The sequence below is a fragment of the Bombina bombina genome, chromosome 6 (genome assembly GCF_027579735.1).
Source record: "Bombina bombina isolate aBomBom1 chromosome 6, aBomBom1.pri, whole genome shotgun sequence".
Classification (NCBI taxonomy): Eukaryota; Metazoa; Chordata; class Amphibia; order Anura; family Bombinatoridae; genus Bombina; species Bombina bombina.
In genome coordinates, this window is record NC_069504.1 from 1,072,019,796 (window position 1) to 1,072,037,842 (window position 18,047).

General features: G+C 35.1%; 1 protein-coding gene across 1 annotated transcript in view; it reads right to left on the reverse strand.

Annotated features, from left to right (window-relative positions):
- The window catches only part of SYN3 (synapsin III), a 694,683-nt gene that overhangs the window by 126,299 nt on the left and 550,337 nt on the right, over window positions 1-18,047 (reverse strand). Inside the window, exon 6 of the mRNA XM_053718968.1 lies at window positions 14,235-14,297. Within this exon, the coding sequence (XP_053574943.1) occupies window positions 14,235-14,297 (63 nt within the window). The remainder of the gene's footprint in view (window positions 1-14,234; window positions 14,298-18,047) is intronic.

Here is an 18,047-nt window from a genome sequence, read left to right on the forward strand (position 1 = left end):
ACTGTGGAAATTGATCGCCTGCAGGTGGAGTAACCGTCAATTCCTTTCCCTTTAAATTTGAATGTTTGTAGTACCATATTTCTTGATATAATAAGGCCTATTGTTTTAGGAAGAAGTATTCTATCTTTGCATTATACATTGTCTATAAACATATGATAATTTGGGAAATATGGAAACTGAGCGCCGACAGGTGTAGTAATCATTAATACCTTTTTTCTTAAATTTGAATGTTGGGTATATGTATATAATAGGTAATATATATTAAGATGAGTATCTATGATGCTTAATATGGTCATGATATATTAATTAAGACTTGTAGTTGGTTAGTAGTGTTACTGACATATTCACTCTCCTATTGGTCAACTATATAAGAGGAATCAGAGGTTTTGTAATTAATCTCACAGATTATATCAGCGTCAGACTAGGTGCCCAATAATTTCTTTGCTTGATATACAGCTATTAATTGACACCTATTATCATATTAGTGTCAGATTAGGAGTTTAACAAAGCCCCTCTGTCTAAAACATTGTTATGTCTTAATGTTTGGTATAAATGGTTAGGTATTTGCTATACCGGTGATTAATTGAGGAATTAGTCCCTCATACTAGGGATAAATAGTTAACACAGATATCTATTGTAAGATATATAAGATTCTGGGTAGATAGCTGTTTAATATTATAGCTGCTAATTCTCTATTTAACTTTTTACTCTTCTTGGAGTCAGGCATTACACTTCACCTTTTTTTTTTTTTCTTTTTTTCTTCACGTAACTTATACACTAGTCTTCACATTTGTGGAATCAGGTTTGAATGGTTCACATGTATATTTATAAGCATAAAATTTAGATAAATTTTAATTTATTTGTTCACATTTTAAATCACACACAACTATCAGAAGTTTTACACTTCCTTACACTTATCACATATTTTGTTCCCTGTTAAAAACGTCCATCTTCGATGGAAAGATTTATATCTGTGGGTAAAGGGAACTCTCCAGCCATGCCTCCAAGACACAAAGATAAAAAAAATGTTACTAAGAATAGGGATTCAATTTCAGATTCTACACCAGAACATATTGATACACCGACAATATCGAGTGACTCCTTTGAAATTGTCACACAAATATCTAAAGTGTTTTCCACCCAATTAGAATCATTAAAACATGAGATTAAACAAGATTTTAACTGTCTATCAAGTGAGGTTAGACAATTCGCAGCCAGACTAAATGAGATAGAAACCAGAACCTCAGATCTTGAAGACAGATTAATTACATTAGAACACACTAATACAATACAGCAGAGTAAGATGGTAAATATGCAAAAGAAATTAGAAGATCTTGAGGATTGTGCACATCGAAACAATATTAGAATTATTGGTCTTCCAGAGACGGACGAATTTAATGATTTAGTTTACTTTATCACTATGACACTACCTAAATTACTAAATATGCAATCAAACTCATCAAATATTCAAATAGAGAGAATACACAGGACTGGGTCAAATCGTAGGAATTCTAATGGTATATTACAACCCAGACCTATTATAGCTAAACTTCTTAAATTTACAGATAAAACTGATATATTAAGGAATTATAGGAAAGCAAGTCTGTTATTTCTGGACCAAAATAAGATAATGATATTTCAAGATTTCTCATATGAAACCTCAACCAAAAGACATTTAATGGCACCTTTCTGTACCAAATTAATTAATGCAAATTATAACGCCCGTCTAATATATCCAGCCAAAATAACCCTATCAATAGAGGGAGAATCTAAAACATTTAACATCCCACATAGACAATGGTATTGAGTAAACGCATATATCCCACAGGAAATTAAATATCTGTAGGAGGTTTAAAACTGATTCTGTGATAATGGAAGAGAATAAAGCAGGTATATTACAAGGAACATTTTTTCTTTTTCTATTAAAAGACATTGACACTGAATTATAAAAGTATAATAAAACACTACTAGATTGGATGCGTAGGAATAGAGGTTCTTTTATTTCTTTTTTTAAATTTGGATGTGGTAATAAAAATTTCTCCACTTTCTTTTTTTTCTTGACGGTGCTTGTATTGAAGTGGTTTGAAGAAAATAGATTCCCTGTTTATCAGTCAGGACCTATTGAATTAGGTCAATTGTCTGGACTAAGACTTTATATTGATGGTAGTAAATGTAGTTATATGTCTGTTGGAGAGAGGGGATGGCGGTGGGGAGGGGGAGATGGGTGTTTTGTGTTTTTTGTTGTTGTTGTTGTTGTTGTTCTGTGTCGCTGTTGTTGTCCCACCTCTCTTTTTCTTGTAAATGAGCAGTGACAGAGTAAAGATTTTGTCATGGAATGTTGGTGGATTTACTTCACCAATAAAACGAAAAAATATAAATCAAGCTATTAGGTTAACATAAAGCAGATATTGTCTTAATACAGGAGACCCACCTAACAGAAAAAGAAGCTCTTAAATTAAAAATAAAGTGGGTTGGTGAGATAATTTCCACAGACTTTGATAATAGGAGGAATGGTGTAGCTATATTATTTATCAAACAGCTAACTTACCATATTAAAAAGAAAACTATTGACCCCTTAGGTAGATTTATAATTTTACATATTGAAATAGATAAAACTATCTTCACGATATGCAATGTATACGGTCCAAATGCGGTAGACATAGTGTTTTGGGACACATTGACATTGGCTGCCAAATTGCTGCCCTTCAGAGATGATAACTTGATAGTCGCCGGAGATTTTAATCTCGTTTTTTCTGTGAATTTGGATAGAATGAAGAATAAATCTGGAATTAAAAGAGATAGAAAAGTCCGTATTTTACAAAAATTTTGTAACAAGACAGGGATAAAAGATATATGGATATTACAAAATCCAGACAGTAAAATGTTTACATGTCTTTCCAAAACCCACCAAACATGTTTCCGCATAGACATGTTTTTAATGGCAGATAGGATGACAGGAAAAAGTGTTAAAACATCCATATACGATATAATCCTTTCTGATCACGCCATAATTTCATTGGAATTAGGTTTAAAATCATATAAAAAATTACCAACTAATGATTTATATTTTCCAAAACATCTAGTACAAAATTGCCAATTTCAAAACTGGGTTAAGAATAGTTGGAGAGAATATGCCAATTTTAACTCCTCCTATCAGAGTAAACATGATATATTCTGGGACTGCGCCAAAGCAGTACTCCGGGGGGGAAATTAAGGCCTATCTCTGTAAGGCCAAAAAAATAATCAAACAGCAGAATGAACAACTCTCTAACGCAGTTAAGAATAGTTTTAATGTATATATGACACATCCTAACAAAAATCACTGGGATAAATATGTAAAATTAAAATCACAGAGAGATTTATTTTTGAAACAAAATATGGTAAAAGAGGAAGCCCGTCTCAAAGCGCTATATGGGGGTTCAAAGGAAGGTCTGCCAAACTCCTTGCCCATATAACTAAAATTAAAAGCAACAATAATATTGCTGCGATTAACCCCTTAATGACCACAATGTACCCTGTATGTCACTGGTCGTTAAGGGTTTTTTCAGGACATAATAGCACAAGTCTAGCAAGAACACGCTATTAATGCCCTCCCTCCAGCAGGCTTTGTGGAATAGAGCAGTCTCAACACTGGTGGCAAGACCACGCTATAAAACAATCACGTGCCAAAAAAAGGCCAGCGACATACAGGGTACGTCGCTGGTCCTTAAGGGGTTAAGCAAGGGGAAAACAGATATACCACTAATAAGGAGAGTCAAAAAATATTTTTAGAATTTTATGAAAAATTGTATACAGCAAGTCCAATTGATTTGGAAGTAAAAAATAAATTTTGGGATAAAATAACTTTACCTATATTGTCCCAGGAGGCAGTGGAGAGTATCAATAGGCCAATTACAACAAAAGAAATAGAAGATGTGATTAAAGGCCTCAAATCCAATAAAGCCCCTGGCCCCTATAGATTGCCCTCTGAATTCTACAAAATTCTGATAGAAGAAATCACCCCGATTCTACATGATCTATACAATGGATACTTTTTACAATCTAAGAATTGTTCATTGGGATTCGCTGCGTCCAATATCTCTCTTATTCTTAAAAAGGGCAAAGACCGAGAAAATCCGACATCATATCGTCCTATATCTTTGCTCAACACCAATTATAAAATTTTATCTACTATTGTTGCCAATTGATTAAAACCCTATATATCGGATATTATACATGAGAATCAAACGGGGTTTATGCCTAGTAGAAATCCAGTTAAAAACATAAGAAAAACACTGTTGATAATGGAATATATTCGAGATCAGTTAAAAAATAAGAAACAGGGAGAGATGTTGGGCACAGCAATATTGGCCGTAGATGCTGAGAAAGCTTTCGATCTCATTAGTTGGGATCATCTATTCACTGTACTGCATAGGTTTGGTTTAAAAGATAACATTGTGAATATAATAAGAATTTTGAATAAAAATCCAAGCTCTGTGGTCAATGTTAATGGTTTAATATCAGAAAGCTTCAATTTACAACGGGGTACTCGTCAGGGATGTCCGCTATCACCAATGCTCTTTAATTTAGCGATAGAGCCCTTTGCAATTTTATTGAGGAATTTTTTACCTGGTATTCAAATAGCAGGACAAAAGATGGTACTTTCATTATATGCGGATGATTTGCTGATTTATTTAAGTGACATTGATAGAACTTTGCCATTATTATTAAAAGAAATACGGCAATTTGGGGATATATCGGGATACTCTATAAATTTTGGTAAATCAGAATTATTGTGGTTAAATAAACCTGTAGGTTGTAAGTTACATCATCCATTTAAAGAAACACACCAGATTAAATATCTGGGTAGTATTATATCTAAGGATCCACACGATTGTTACAAGTTAAATTATCCTAAAATATTCACAGAATGTGAAAAGAAAATTTCAGAGTGGGCCAATTTACCTATCTCCTTGACCTCCCGTATAATGCTTATCAAAACAATTCTATTCCCAAAGATCTTGTATTTACTTCAAAATATCCCCATATTACTTACTAAAACAGATATATTGTTTTTTAAGAAAATATGTACCAGATTTATTTGGAATAAGAGACAACCCAGAATTGCGTTAGATAAACTACAAAGAAACGCGGTGGCCGCTGGTCTGGCTTTCCCAGATATCGCAATATATAATATTGTAACCTTAGTTAAATATGCATTAGACTGGATAACAACACAAGAATATGTTACATATAAGCAAATAGAAACGAAACTCATTGCTCCATTCAATTTGGAAACTCTACTTCATATACAGTTAAAAGATCTCCCCAAAAAAATTATTAATATGATGACGTTTAAGGATATAATCAAAGCGTGGCAGCTAATGTGTCCCAGAATTAATGTCAATCCATACTGTACAGAATTGCTTTGTATTACCGTCAATCCTGAATTTAAACCAGGCTATACTCAAACAGTTTTCCATCGTTGGAAAAGTAAAGGCTTAATATATATTAAATAATTAAAGGGCCACTGTAAGTAAATATTTTCTATGCCTGTTACTAACTAACTACCCCAAATACGCTTTTTATCAATAGCATTTCATTAACATATCTCTACCATATATCAGAAATCTTGTCTGCAAATTTACTTGTTTTCCAAACCCACTCCGTGGCTATCCTTTGCTCTGTACCAATTCGTTTACAATACCTAGGTTTCAAAATGGAGCTTTAAACACAAAGTTATTGGTTTAAGTATTTTGAACACTCAGTGCTGAAAATAGTGGGCAGGATAACGTGACATCATCGGCGAATAAAATATATAACTTTTAGAACGTTATGAAACTTCGTTTTGGAGAAAATATAGGTCAGTAGGTTTTAATTAATGTTTATTAACTTTAATATGTTAGTTGTTTAGCTTAAAAATTATAACAGAAAGTAATCCTTTAATGACAATAGATCTTATATTAGATTCATTTACAAATATCGCTAAAAAATATGATCTTCCCAAAAACGATCTTTTTTTCAGGTTAGACATTATGTTAATAATTTACAAATGAAGTATAATGCTGACTGGTCTTTAGGAGCGCTTAATAATATATTAAATCTCTATATAGCAGGTAAAAAATCTATCTCAATAAGCTATAATATAATTAGCTCCTTTCTAATTGGAATTATTAATATAAGGTTTCCTTTTTTCCTTTTCCTTTTTGAGTGTGGTCGATGCAAGTTGATATGAGAAGATAGAATAATAAGATGATATTATCATTTTTGTGTTTCTTACTTTCTTGTTATACTGATGTTCATCTGTATATTCGAAATATTGATGTATTGACTGTATTTATGATATTGGAATCTTTATAAACTGTATTTTGTTTAAAAATTAATAAAAAGAATAAAAAAAAAAAAAAAAGAAAAGTTGGAGAGGATCCACAGTGTGCGGGGGCAAGGGAGAGAAATAGGTTTAGCATGCCAGTAACTAATGAATTTAACTTGCCTAATAGTTGCCCTCATCTAACTCCTCACTAACATCATTCCCACCTTTGAAGTCCCTTCCTCCTGTTTCTCACCCTCCTACTCATCTAGATTGTAAGTTCCCACGGGAACAGGGCTCCCAATTTCCCCTTTATTTGTTTGTTAAATTTTGTCTGGTGTCTTTTATATTGTATGTCCCAAAAAAAGCAGCACCACCAGAACCTTACAACAGATTTATTAGTGCAATCTGCACAATGTAACAGCCAGACCACAAAATAGCAACGTTTCGGACTCAGAGCATAATCATTCATGGTTACGCCTGGAGTGAATATACCTTATATACCCTTGCAAACCACACACCCCAATATACCTATTACCTGTAATGCACCTGAGAAATGCCATCTAGTGGTTACAAAAAATATTACACACACAGAATATCCTTCTACATCAAGCAATACAGGATTTAAAATAAATCAAGGTTAGTACATATCAACATGAAACACATTAGAATCATATATATGAAAGATGTCAATTTTCTAAGGCACATAACAATTATACATGATAATATCACAATAATCAATATAACAAGCACCTTAGAGGCATAGAGCCCAGTCTAGCTCCCTATTCATCCCCATAGGGTGCATGGTATCTAATTTGCTGATCCAAAAGGCCTCTCTTATTTTTAACGTTTTAGTTCTATCACCACCTCGTCTAAGATTCCCCACTTGTTCCAAGATCTGAAACCTAAGTTGTGTTAAATTGTGCCCAACAGACAAAAAATGATTAGCCACAGGGGCATCTATTTTTTTGGTTATTATACTACTTTTGTGCTGATTTATGCGTTCACGGACAGAGGGGGAGGTCTCGCCAACATAACCCATCCCACACAGGGACTTAATATAGTACACCGCAAAATCTGTGTGACAAGTGTAATGTCCCCTGATGACAAATTTTTTACCCGTACTCAGATGACTATATAGCCTTGGACAAGGGCTTTTCGAAGGGCCAATGTCAGCATGTACCAGTGACTCTTTCAAATTTCTACCCCTCTTAAAGGCAGGCATTGGGGGTTCTCTAAACTCAATTACCTCAGGGTTACAGGTCTGTAATATATGCCAATGATTGAAAATTATCTTGCGTATCCTATTACTTAATTTTGAGTATTGGCTGACAAAGATCTATCTGATTTCTTTTTTTCTTTTTTTCCCCTCACCTCTTTTTGTACCAATAATCTTTGTCTGGGAATTTGTCTCACACTTTTAATTCCCTTTTGTATTAAGGTTGATGGATAACCCCTAACTTTAAACCGGTCACCCATTTCTGCCAATCTTTGCTCTATAGGGCCTGTCTCAGAGACAATCCTTTTCACCCTTAAGAGTTGGCTCCTAGGGAGAGACCTTATCAAAGATGGAGGATGCATACTGTTATAGTGTGAGAGTGTTGCAATCTGTTTCCTACTTATGTAGATCCACTACAAGTCCATGGGTATCTTTAAATACTCTAGTGTCAAGGAAAACAACACTCTCCTCACTACAAACCAATTTAAACTTAATGTGACAAGTTGCAGAATTTAAATCATTCACAAATTTTTCCAGGGTCCCAATGTCGCCCAGCCACACGCCAAAGATGTCATCAATGTATCACCACCAGGTGGCGCCATACTGAAGAAATAAAGGATGACTATAAACAAAATGTTCCTCATATATATTCATATATATTGGAGTATGTAGGGGCAACATTGGAACCCATGGCTGTACCTTGTAACTGTAGGTAATAATGATCCTAAAATAAAAAGTAATTACAACTCAGGACAATATTCAATAATTGTAAAATAAATTCCCTCTGGAGGGCATTGTATCTATCATTCTGGCTCATTATCTTACTCACAGCACCAATACCAGCCTCATGGGTTATCAATGTGTACAGTGAAGCCACATCAAGGCTAAAAATGACCCCTTAGTACTTTTAAATGGTAGATTTTGTAATTTCAACAAAAAGTCTCTAGTGTCTTTAATATAAGAACTTGATTTTATATAGGGTCTCAAGGCCCTGTCCAAATATATAGATATCTTGGATAACAAAGACCCCATCTCTGCCACAATAGGGCGTCCAGGAGGGGCTGTGACAATTTAATGGACCTTGGGGTGGGTGTAAAGGACAGGTGTAATGTCTTCTGCATTCAGCAAAAAATGTGTAGTATCATTATCAATAATGCCATATTTAGCTGCTGTCTGCACACAACACAGAATTTCTTTCTTTATCTTAAAGAAAGGATTATAGGTCAGGATTATAGAGATTTTATATTGTTTTGTGCTGTACTTTTATCTTTGTACCCATGGACAGCGGATAATATATATATATATATATATATATATATATTTTTTTTTAAATTTATTTAAGAGCACTGTTTCATATCCCTTTAAAGCATGCAAAAGAATGTGCTTAAAAGAGGGAAGTAGATAGGGTAAACCTATATTAAAAATTCTAAAAATTTAACATGCATTTATTTAAAAATAAGGGCAAATTTTAATTATGCTCTCAACTGGAAATGATGCATCACAACATATCTCTTTAATGTATGCTGAAGCTGGAAAAGACTGATAAGCTAATGTTAAGGGTCGGGAACATAAATAAATATGAACAATTTAAGGGTTAATTAAGTAAAACTTCTTTGACTTCCACTTTTGCAGACAGGGAATGTAAAAAGCTTAAACCCATGGGGATAAATGATCATTTAAAGGGACAGTATAACATGCCATTGATAGACTAAGTGTAAATAAAAATGATTTTAAATATATAAACATTTATTATTTTAATTGTTTTATTTCTGTGTTTAAAAAATTAAGTCCCATTACTGAATGTAACATCATCTCCCTTTTCAATGTACTGTATTAAACAAATGTTGACAATTCATCAGGTACAGAAACATATTTCAGAAGTATAATATCTGACCCCCACATACTATTGGGCGATTTATAAATGTGCGGGTGGCATTTATCATTGCACAAGCATTTCTAGTGAACTGCTTGTAAAAGTAGAAAAAAGGAGAAATAAGTGCGCAAAAATGCTAAAGTAAACAAGAAAAAAGGGGGAGAAGTGTCAACAATAAAATTATCTCACTTGGAATATAATATAGAATATCTCTGATTGAATGGCTACTATGTTTTCACACTTGGGAGACAGTGTTTTGCCTCCAAAAATTATGTGACTATAACCATGGAAATGAAACACACATAAATAAAAAGATATTTTAAACACAATTTATAATTTTCACAAAATAAAAGAACAAGTATTTCTAATTAAAAAATTCATATATACCTCTCACTTCATATTTATTTCAAATTAAAAAGCAAATAAAAATGTGTATAAATCTATAATATAAATTGTAGATTAAATCTACTAAGGACCGGTCCTAATTCATAAACCTATTGCACCTAATTCATAAAACTATTACACAAATACTTCAACAAATAAAATACAAAGATAATTTAAAAGTTGATACAAGCGATCAAAGTTGATACAAGCGATCAAACCAAATTTAAAATAAAATGTTGCTATTGGAAACTCCGTGGAACAGGCTCCCAAATTGATATCCAGAAATGATTATCCTTCGCAGGCTGTCCGTAGAGCAAATAAGCAAGATAGGCAATGGCGGTCTTCTGATTTCTTCCAAACTATTAGGAGTGTCGTCTAGATGGAAGACAGAAAAGTCCGCTTGAAATGGGCGTTTAGAGTAATTCAACAAACATTTGTAGGTACTTACACATTAGTACCAGAAGATCAGCGCCGCGCCCAACTCTCCTCTGCAAAGGGGTCCCGATGTAGACTGTTTCTTACTCAGGCTCCTCTCACAGCCTCGATCGATAGCCAGCTAACCGGAATTGCCCAGGGGACTGATCGGAAAGGCGCCAAAAGGAAAACACCTATAAAGGTGAAGCAAATACCTTTATCTTACTTTGCTGAGGCCAGATTTAAATGTAGGCTGATCCAAGCAATCACTGTATAACATGTGTAAGGTCAGGCAAACTGCAGTATACTTCAGTATGAAGAATGCACTATATGAGATTTTTTATCAGCTTTACTCAGTTCAGCTGCAATGTGTGTCTCTCTCCTAGCCAGAGTGTTTCTGACTAGGAGAGAGACACACATTGCAGCTGAACTGAGTAAAGCTGATAAAAAATCTCATATAGTGCATTCTTCATACTGAAGTATACTGCAGTTTGCCTGACCTTACACATGTTATACAGTGATTGCTTGGATCAGCCTACATTTAAATCTGGCCTCAGCAAAGTAAGATAAAGGTATTTGCTTCACCTTTATAGGTGTTTTCCTTTTGGCGCCTTTCCGATCACTCCCCTGGGCAATTCCGGCTAGCTGGCTATCGATCGAGGCTGTGAGAGGAGCCTGAGTAAGAAACAGTCTACATCGGGACCCCTTTGCAGAGGAGAGTTGGGCGCGGCGCTGATATTCTGGTACTAATGTGTAAGTACCTACAAATGTTTGTTGAATTACTCTAAACGCCCATTTCAAGCGGACTTTTCTGTCTTCCATCTAGACGACACTCCTAATAGTTTGGAAGAAATCAGAAGACCGCCATTGCCTATCTTGCTTATTTGCTCTACGGACAGCCTGCGAAGGATAATCATTTCTGGATATCAATTTGGGAGCCTGTTCCACAGAGTTTCCAATAGCAACATTTTATTTTAAATTTGGTTTGATCGCTTGTATTAACTTTGATCGCTTGTATCAACTTTTAAATTATCTTTGTATTTTATTTGTTGAAGTATTTGTGTAATAGTTTTATGAATTAGGTGCAATAGGTTTATGAATTAGGACCGGTCCTTAGTAGATTTAATCTACAATTTATATTATAGATTTATACACATTTTTATTTGCTTTTTAATTCGAAATAAATATGAAGTGAGAGGTATATATGAATTTTTTAATTAGAAATACTTGTTCTTTTATTTTGTGAAAATTATAAATTGTGTTTAAAATATCTTTTTATTTATGTGTGTTTCATTTCCATGGTTATAGTCACATAATTTTTGGAGGCAAAACACTGTCTCCCAAGTGTGAAAACATAGTAGCCATTCAATCAGAGATATTCTATATTATATTCCAAGTGAGATAATTTTATTGTTGACACTTCTCCCCCTTTTTTCTTGTTTACTTTAGCATTTTTGCGCACTTATTTCTCCTTTTTTCTACTTTTGCTCTTTGTTTGGAGGTTTTATTGGGAATCCTCCTTGTTATAAGTGTTTGTATTCAGGTCATTTTGCGCTGGTCTCTAACTGTTTTTCTTTTCTAGTGAACTGCTTGTGCAATGCCGCCCCCTGCAGATTCGCAGCCAACCGGCGCTAGCAGGAGGTGTTAATTATTCCAATCGTATCCAATTGGGATGATTGCTGTCCGCGGCCTCAGAGGTGGCGGACGAGTTAAGGAGCAGTGGTCTTCGGATGCTTCTTCACTCTTTTTTCCGGCGAGCCTGAAGGCTGGCGCGGAAACTGCAGCATATGCTGCATAGTAAATCGGCCCTTATATATGAACATAATCTTGATATAATTTGTCTCAGTGACTTTTTATGGATCGGATTATTATCATCTTCAGTTTGCAAGTGTCTACTGGATTTAGCAAATCGAGTCAATTCAAAACTGAATATAAAATAAGGAAATTTTAATTTATAATTCTTACAAAAACAACAATATGGGTGGATGGCGCTACAAAGCAATTGGGTAACTAGGGTAATAAATTGTGTTAGAGTGTAATGATGAGGGGATATTCTCAAAACTCTCTTCTTGGTTAAAAACTATATCATGAACATCACAATATCTTTTTCAACAAACTGATTTCCACTCTGTGGTTTAGTCAAATCTTCAACAAATTTTATTGTCAATACTTTTGAAAAATATTTGCTCTAATAGACCAACATATATATTCTCAATTTTAATTCATCAAGCATTCATACTACAGATTATTCTAAAATGAAATAAAATAAAATAAGATAACTGACTGTCAGCTTTTCAAATAACTTCTTATAAAATACGTCTGATAGACAAAACAATTCTTCTAAAATTCTTGTCTCAGTGACTGTTATCTTTCTAAACAGTTTGCAAATACAAATCAATAACCTTGAGTATTCAATAACTTCTTATAAAATGTGTTTGATAGAAATAACAATTCTTCTAAAATTCTTGTCTCAGTGACTGTTATCTTTCTAAACAGTTTGCTAATACAAATCAATAACCTTGAATATTCAAATAGATGGGCTGTGATCTATGACAGCGGTATGGTCTCGTATGTATTCAGCCTGCAGGCTGTTCCGTTATTCAGATACGAACAGTTCTTTCTTTGTTTACTTTTTTCACAGATATAGGGGCGGATGGAAATCCTAATGACAGTTTCCAGGATCGCTTCTATCTGTACCATGGTGAAAGACTTCCAGGTCAGAGGAGGAAGTGAACTTAGTAATTACAGGTGGTTTTGAGGTGTATTTAAGGAGAGCAAATAGAGGCATACAGCATCTTGAAAAAGCTCTGAATGAGAGGGTGAAACGCGTAGAAAGGACTGTATGCGAACTGCTGTGAGAGGTGACAAACAGAAGGACACTTGAAAGGAGGAACTCTGCGTACTTTGTAACTAAGAGCAGAGTAACAACTATAATCTTTACCCCTTGGATGGGAGCACGGCTGTGGTAAGTAAGACTTGCGCAAGTGAAGAACCACACAAAGATTTCTAGCTGCTTGAGACGCGCAGTGCACAGCGGGTCTCAGCAGGAGAAGAGCAGCTGAAAAAGAAGCCAAAAGCAGGTGAGCGAGTATATATACATTTGAAGTTCCCTGCAGAAGGCAGTTAAAGAGGTAAGAAATCATCTGAACACTAATGGCTGAAGTAGAATAAGCACAAGGGAGCTACCTTCCGTAATTTACAAGAACTGCTATCACAACTTACTCTGGTATAATACATCGCTCCAGATTACTCAATTGTAAAAAACACCTACACCGATTATTTGTTAGAAGCAGAGACTTGAACACGCTTTTTAAAAACACTTGCACCTATATCTGTGAAAAAAGTAAACAAAGAAAGAACTGTTCGTATCTGAATAACGGAACAGCCTGCAGGCTGAATACATACGAGACCATACCGCTGTCATAGATCACAGCCCATCTATTTGAATATTCAAGGTTATTGATTTGTATTAGCAAACTGTTTAGAAAGATAACAGTCACTGAGACAAGAATTTTAGAAGAATTGTTTTGTCTATCAGACGTATTTTATAAGAAGTTATTTGAAAAGCTGACAGTCAGTTATCTTATTTTATTTTATTTCATTTTAGAATAATCTGTAGTATGAATGCTTGATGAATGAAAATTGAGAATATATATGTTGGTCTATTAGAGCGAATATTTTTCAAAAGTATTGACAATAAAATTTGTTGAAGATTTGACTAAACCACAGAGTGGAAATCAGTTTGTTGAAAAAGATATTGTGATGTTCATGATATAGTTTTTAACCAAGAAGAGAGTTTTGAGAATATCCCCTCATCATTACACTCTAACACAATTTATTACCCTAGTTACCCAATTGCTTTGTAGCGCCATCCACCCATATTGTTGTTTTTGTACTATTTTTTAACTATCTAGGAAGGAGATAGTATATAGGGATTGGCTAGTTGGGAGAGCTTAGCGCATCACTTCATACTAAATCTATAAAATGTATAATTCTTAACATATATTTAATATATTAAACCAGTTTTGTGTGCACTGAATTAATTTGTTCCTTACCTTGCCCATCCCTGCATGCGCGTGCCCCATTTTCACAACCACAGGGAAACTTGGTGCTGTCAACTGTAAGAGAGCAAGAATAAAGCAATGTTATGTTCAGATAACAACCATTATCACATAACAGATTCACATTACTTAGAATAAACTAGAGTAAGTGTAATACATTTTCACCATCATAATGGGCGATTGAACTTTGATGGCAATTATATGATGTGATGATTGAGAGTTTTCTGGTAAGAAATTAAAAATAAATGCCTATCCAAAAATTTCCTGTTTAACAGGTCAATCAATACAGCAAAAAAAAAACAAAAAAACTTTATTGATCAACGTTACAATGAACAGGTGACATAAAAAAACTGGTGACACATTTTATGTTATTATAGCATTTCACCATGGTCTAATAATAATCATATCCCTTCACCAGTATTCCTATCTCCAAATACAGGTGGGTCTAATTATTAAAAGCTCATGGATTCATAAGACTACTAATGGTCTACCAACACCCCTTACATCTCTGTAACTCATTGCATACAATATTCATTAGAAATTTAAATGACAGAGCACAGAAATAATAAACTTCCCATTCCTTAAAGTGGCACAATTCCTTCTCGTTTAACTTGTTCGCTGATGAGACCTACCACTCTGAGCTACCACCATTGGCTGATATGAGCTTCAGAGCCCCATCGGCTGCAGGTTTCTTAAACTTCTACGCCACTGGGAAAATCCAATGCTCTGCTTGCGTGCGATTGGCTGCGTGAGAGCTCTGGGTGGGGTTGCACACTTCAGTGAGTGTGAAATTATAAATACGGGCAGCTTATTGCTGCCCGCAAAATGCGATGATGGGCAAACATGGGCGAAGATGTCAATACATGTCTGCCCTATCTTTTACCCTCAAACTGCACAATACATAAAAACATATCTTGTGCTGCAATTTATATATTTGCTGATGACATATGTCTTTCTAGCATTAGTAGATACAAACCAGTTAAAGGGACATGAAAACCAATTATTTTTCTTTCATAGTTCAGATACAGCAGAGCATACCCTTTTAACCACCTTCTAATTTCTATTATCACAGTTTCTTCCTTCTCTTCATATCTTTTGTTACAAAGCAAGAACGTAAGATCGGGAGCGTGCACGTATCCGCAGCATTATATGGAAGCTGTTCTGCAAGAAGAGCACTAGAGGGCAGCACTATTTCCTAGGTATCTCTTGACTTAAACAAAGAATTACCATGGGAGCAAAGCAAATTTGATAATACAAGTAAATAGTATACTTTTTCAAAATTGTAAGCCCTGTCTGAATCACAAAATAATTTTTTTGAGGACATGGAAGTCAAAATTAAATTTAAGTAATTCATATCGAGTACAATTTAAAAAAAACTAAAAAACTTTTGAGTTTACTTCTATTATCAGATGAAAACATTTCTTGTATCCTTTGTTGAAAGTCAGCACCTTTCCAGAACACAATATTTAGCTTCTTAAAGGAACATGGAAATCAAAATGAAAATTCAACTTCAATTCATTTATCAAATGAACCTTCTTCTCTAGGTGTACTGTGTTCACAAGCTCAGGAGTGTGCATGAATCATGATCTACACAGCTACTAACATTGTTCCAAACCGTCATAAAGAAACCTAGTGACAGAGACACATTCCATAATTGAATTGAACTGGAGTTTTGTTTTGTACCAGATAACTGAATTATGAAAATGTTCCTTTAACCGATAAGGACAAGTTACTTTCTCTCATGACCACCAAAAAACATCCTTATTGGTTAATCTACAATTTACATCATCAACCATATTGGTGCGTTTCAAGCTACGAACCATCAACCGTTTTGACCAACTGCATCATTTCTCTGTAAGATAACTTGAGAAACCATCAAGACATACTTTGTTGCACTGCATGCTGCATGTATTGGAACAAACTCATAGGGCTTATCATTAGGCGGCCGGATGAGGTACGTTGTCTTGAACCTCTTCTGCCCATGCTGCGGGTGAGCCATTGCACAGGCTGCTGCCCCCTACTCAAGCACAGCCAATCGCACACAAGAGAGGGCTTTCAATCATCCCAATGCGATCGGATCGGTATAATTACAACCTGTCACACTTTAAGTGGTAGAGAGGTTAAGTAGCAATGGTCTTAAGACCGCTATTGCAGCTTGAAAAATGTAGCGCATAGTTCAACTATCAATGTTTTTCAATTCACTCTTTGTGACCCATTTGTTTCAATGGCAGAAATCGTGCCTTTTTGCAAAACCATGCTTTTACATTTTTCAAATGCATTTTTTATGTAAGATATTAATATACCTCACTGTCAATCTTGTTTCTTAACCAAAACCCCACCAAAATAAAAACAACATGATTTTTTTTTTACAATAAACAAAGTTAGAAACAGTTTTACAGTATAATGCATATAATTTACCAATAACACATGTATACCCATAATGCCCCAGCTCACATGTATGACTAAATTTCCTTTGGAAGTGGAAAGGTTAATTTCACACATTTAATTTGCTAATGTCTTTCACACTGTACGACATAGTTGATGTAAACACTTGTATTGTAGTAAGAGATCTATTTATGCTGAATGTCATTGTATTAGTGATTTGCATTTGTATAATTTGTAACTGGTAGGATTCTTGTATCTTCACTGTGGGAATCACAGTTTACATTCAGCTCTGGTAACCTGTGATCCAGTAACACTAATGCTGGACAAGGAAAATGTTACTTTCAATTTGTGATACGAGCACAGAGATGCTTGCGATATACTTGTGATAACAGTTTCACTCAAGTGCAATTTATACTAGAAATCTTGCAAAATACCGCTCACTTGTAATCTAGAGGCCATAATTTACCAATTGGGCTATACACATTTCTACTACCTGTGTTGTTTAATGTGTTCATTAAATTATTATTTTTATTTTTTATTATTAGTTATTTATAGAGCGCCAACAGATTCCGCAGCGCTGTAAACATAGGCGGTATACAAGATAAGATTTATAGGGATCAAATGGGTAGAGGGCCCTGCCGAGAGTTGCACTGTTGTAGTCGGCTCTTCTAAAGGCGATCTACAAACAGCTGGGCTCATAGGCTTACATTCTAAGGGGTTCAATGGGAAAGCAATGGAGTTAGGAAAGGTTAGTGTAGGTTGTATGCATCCCAGAATAGTAGAGTCTTTATGAAGCACTTGAAGCTGTTAAAACTAGGGGAGAATCTTGTGGAGCGAGGCAGGGAGTTCCACAAGATGGGAGCCAGTCTGGAGAAGTCCTGTAAATAGGAATGTGAGGAAGTAACAAGAGAGGAGGAGAGTAGAAGATCATGAGCAGAGTGAAGGGGATGGGAGGGAGAGTATTTGGAGACAAGGTCTGAAATGTATGGGGGGAGCAGTGCAGTTGAGGGCTTTGTATGTCAGAATGAGTTTTTGTGAGGCAAGAGGAAGCCAGTAAAGGGATTGGCAGAGAGGAGCAGCAGATGAAGAGCGACGCGTAAGGAAGATGAGCCTGGCAAAGGCATTCATTATGGATTGTAAAGGAGGTAGGCGGCAGCTAGGGAGACCAGAGAGGGCAAAGTTGCAGTAGTCGAGGCGGGAAAAGATGAGAGAGTGGATTAAAATCTTAGTTGTCTCTTGTATAAGGAAATGTCTAATTTTCGAGATGTTTTTAAGCTGGAAGCGGCAAGCTTTAGCCAAGGACTGAATGTGAGGAGTGAATGAAAGGTCTGAGTCAAGTGTGACCCCAAGACATTGGGCATGCGGGGTAGGGGTAATGATGGAGTTATCAACAGTTATAGAGAAATGGGGGGGGGGTGGAGA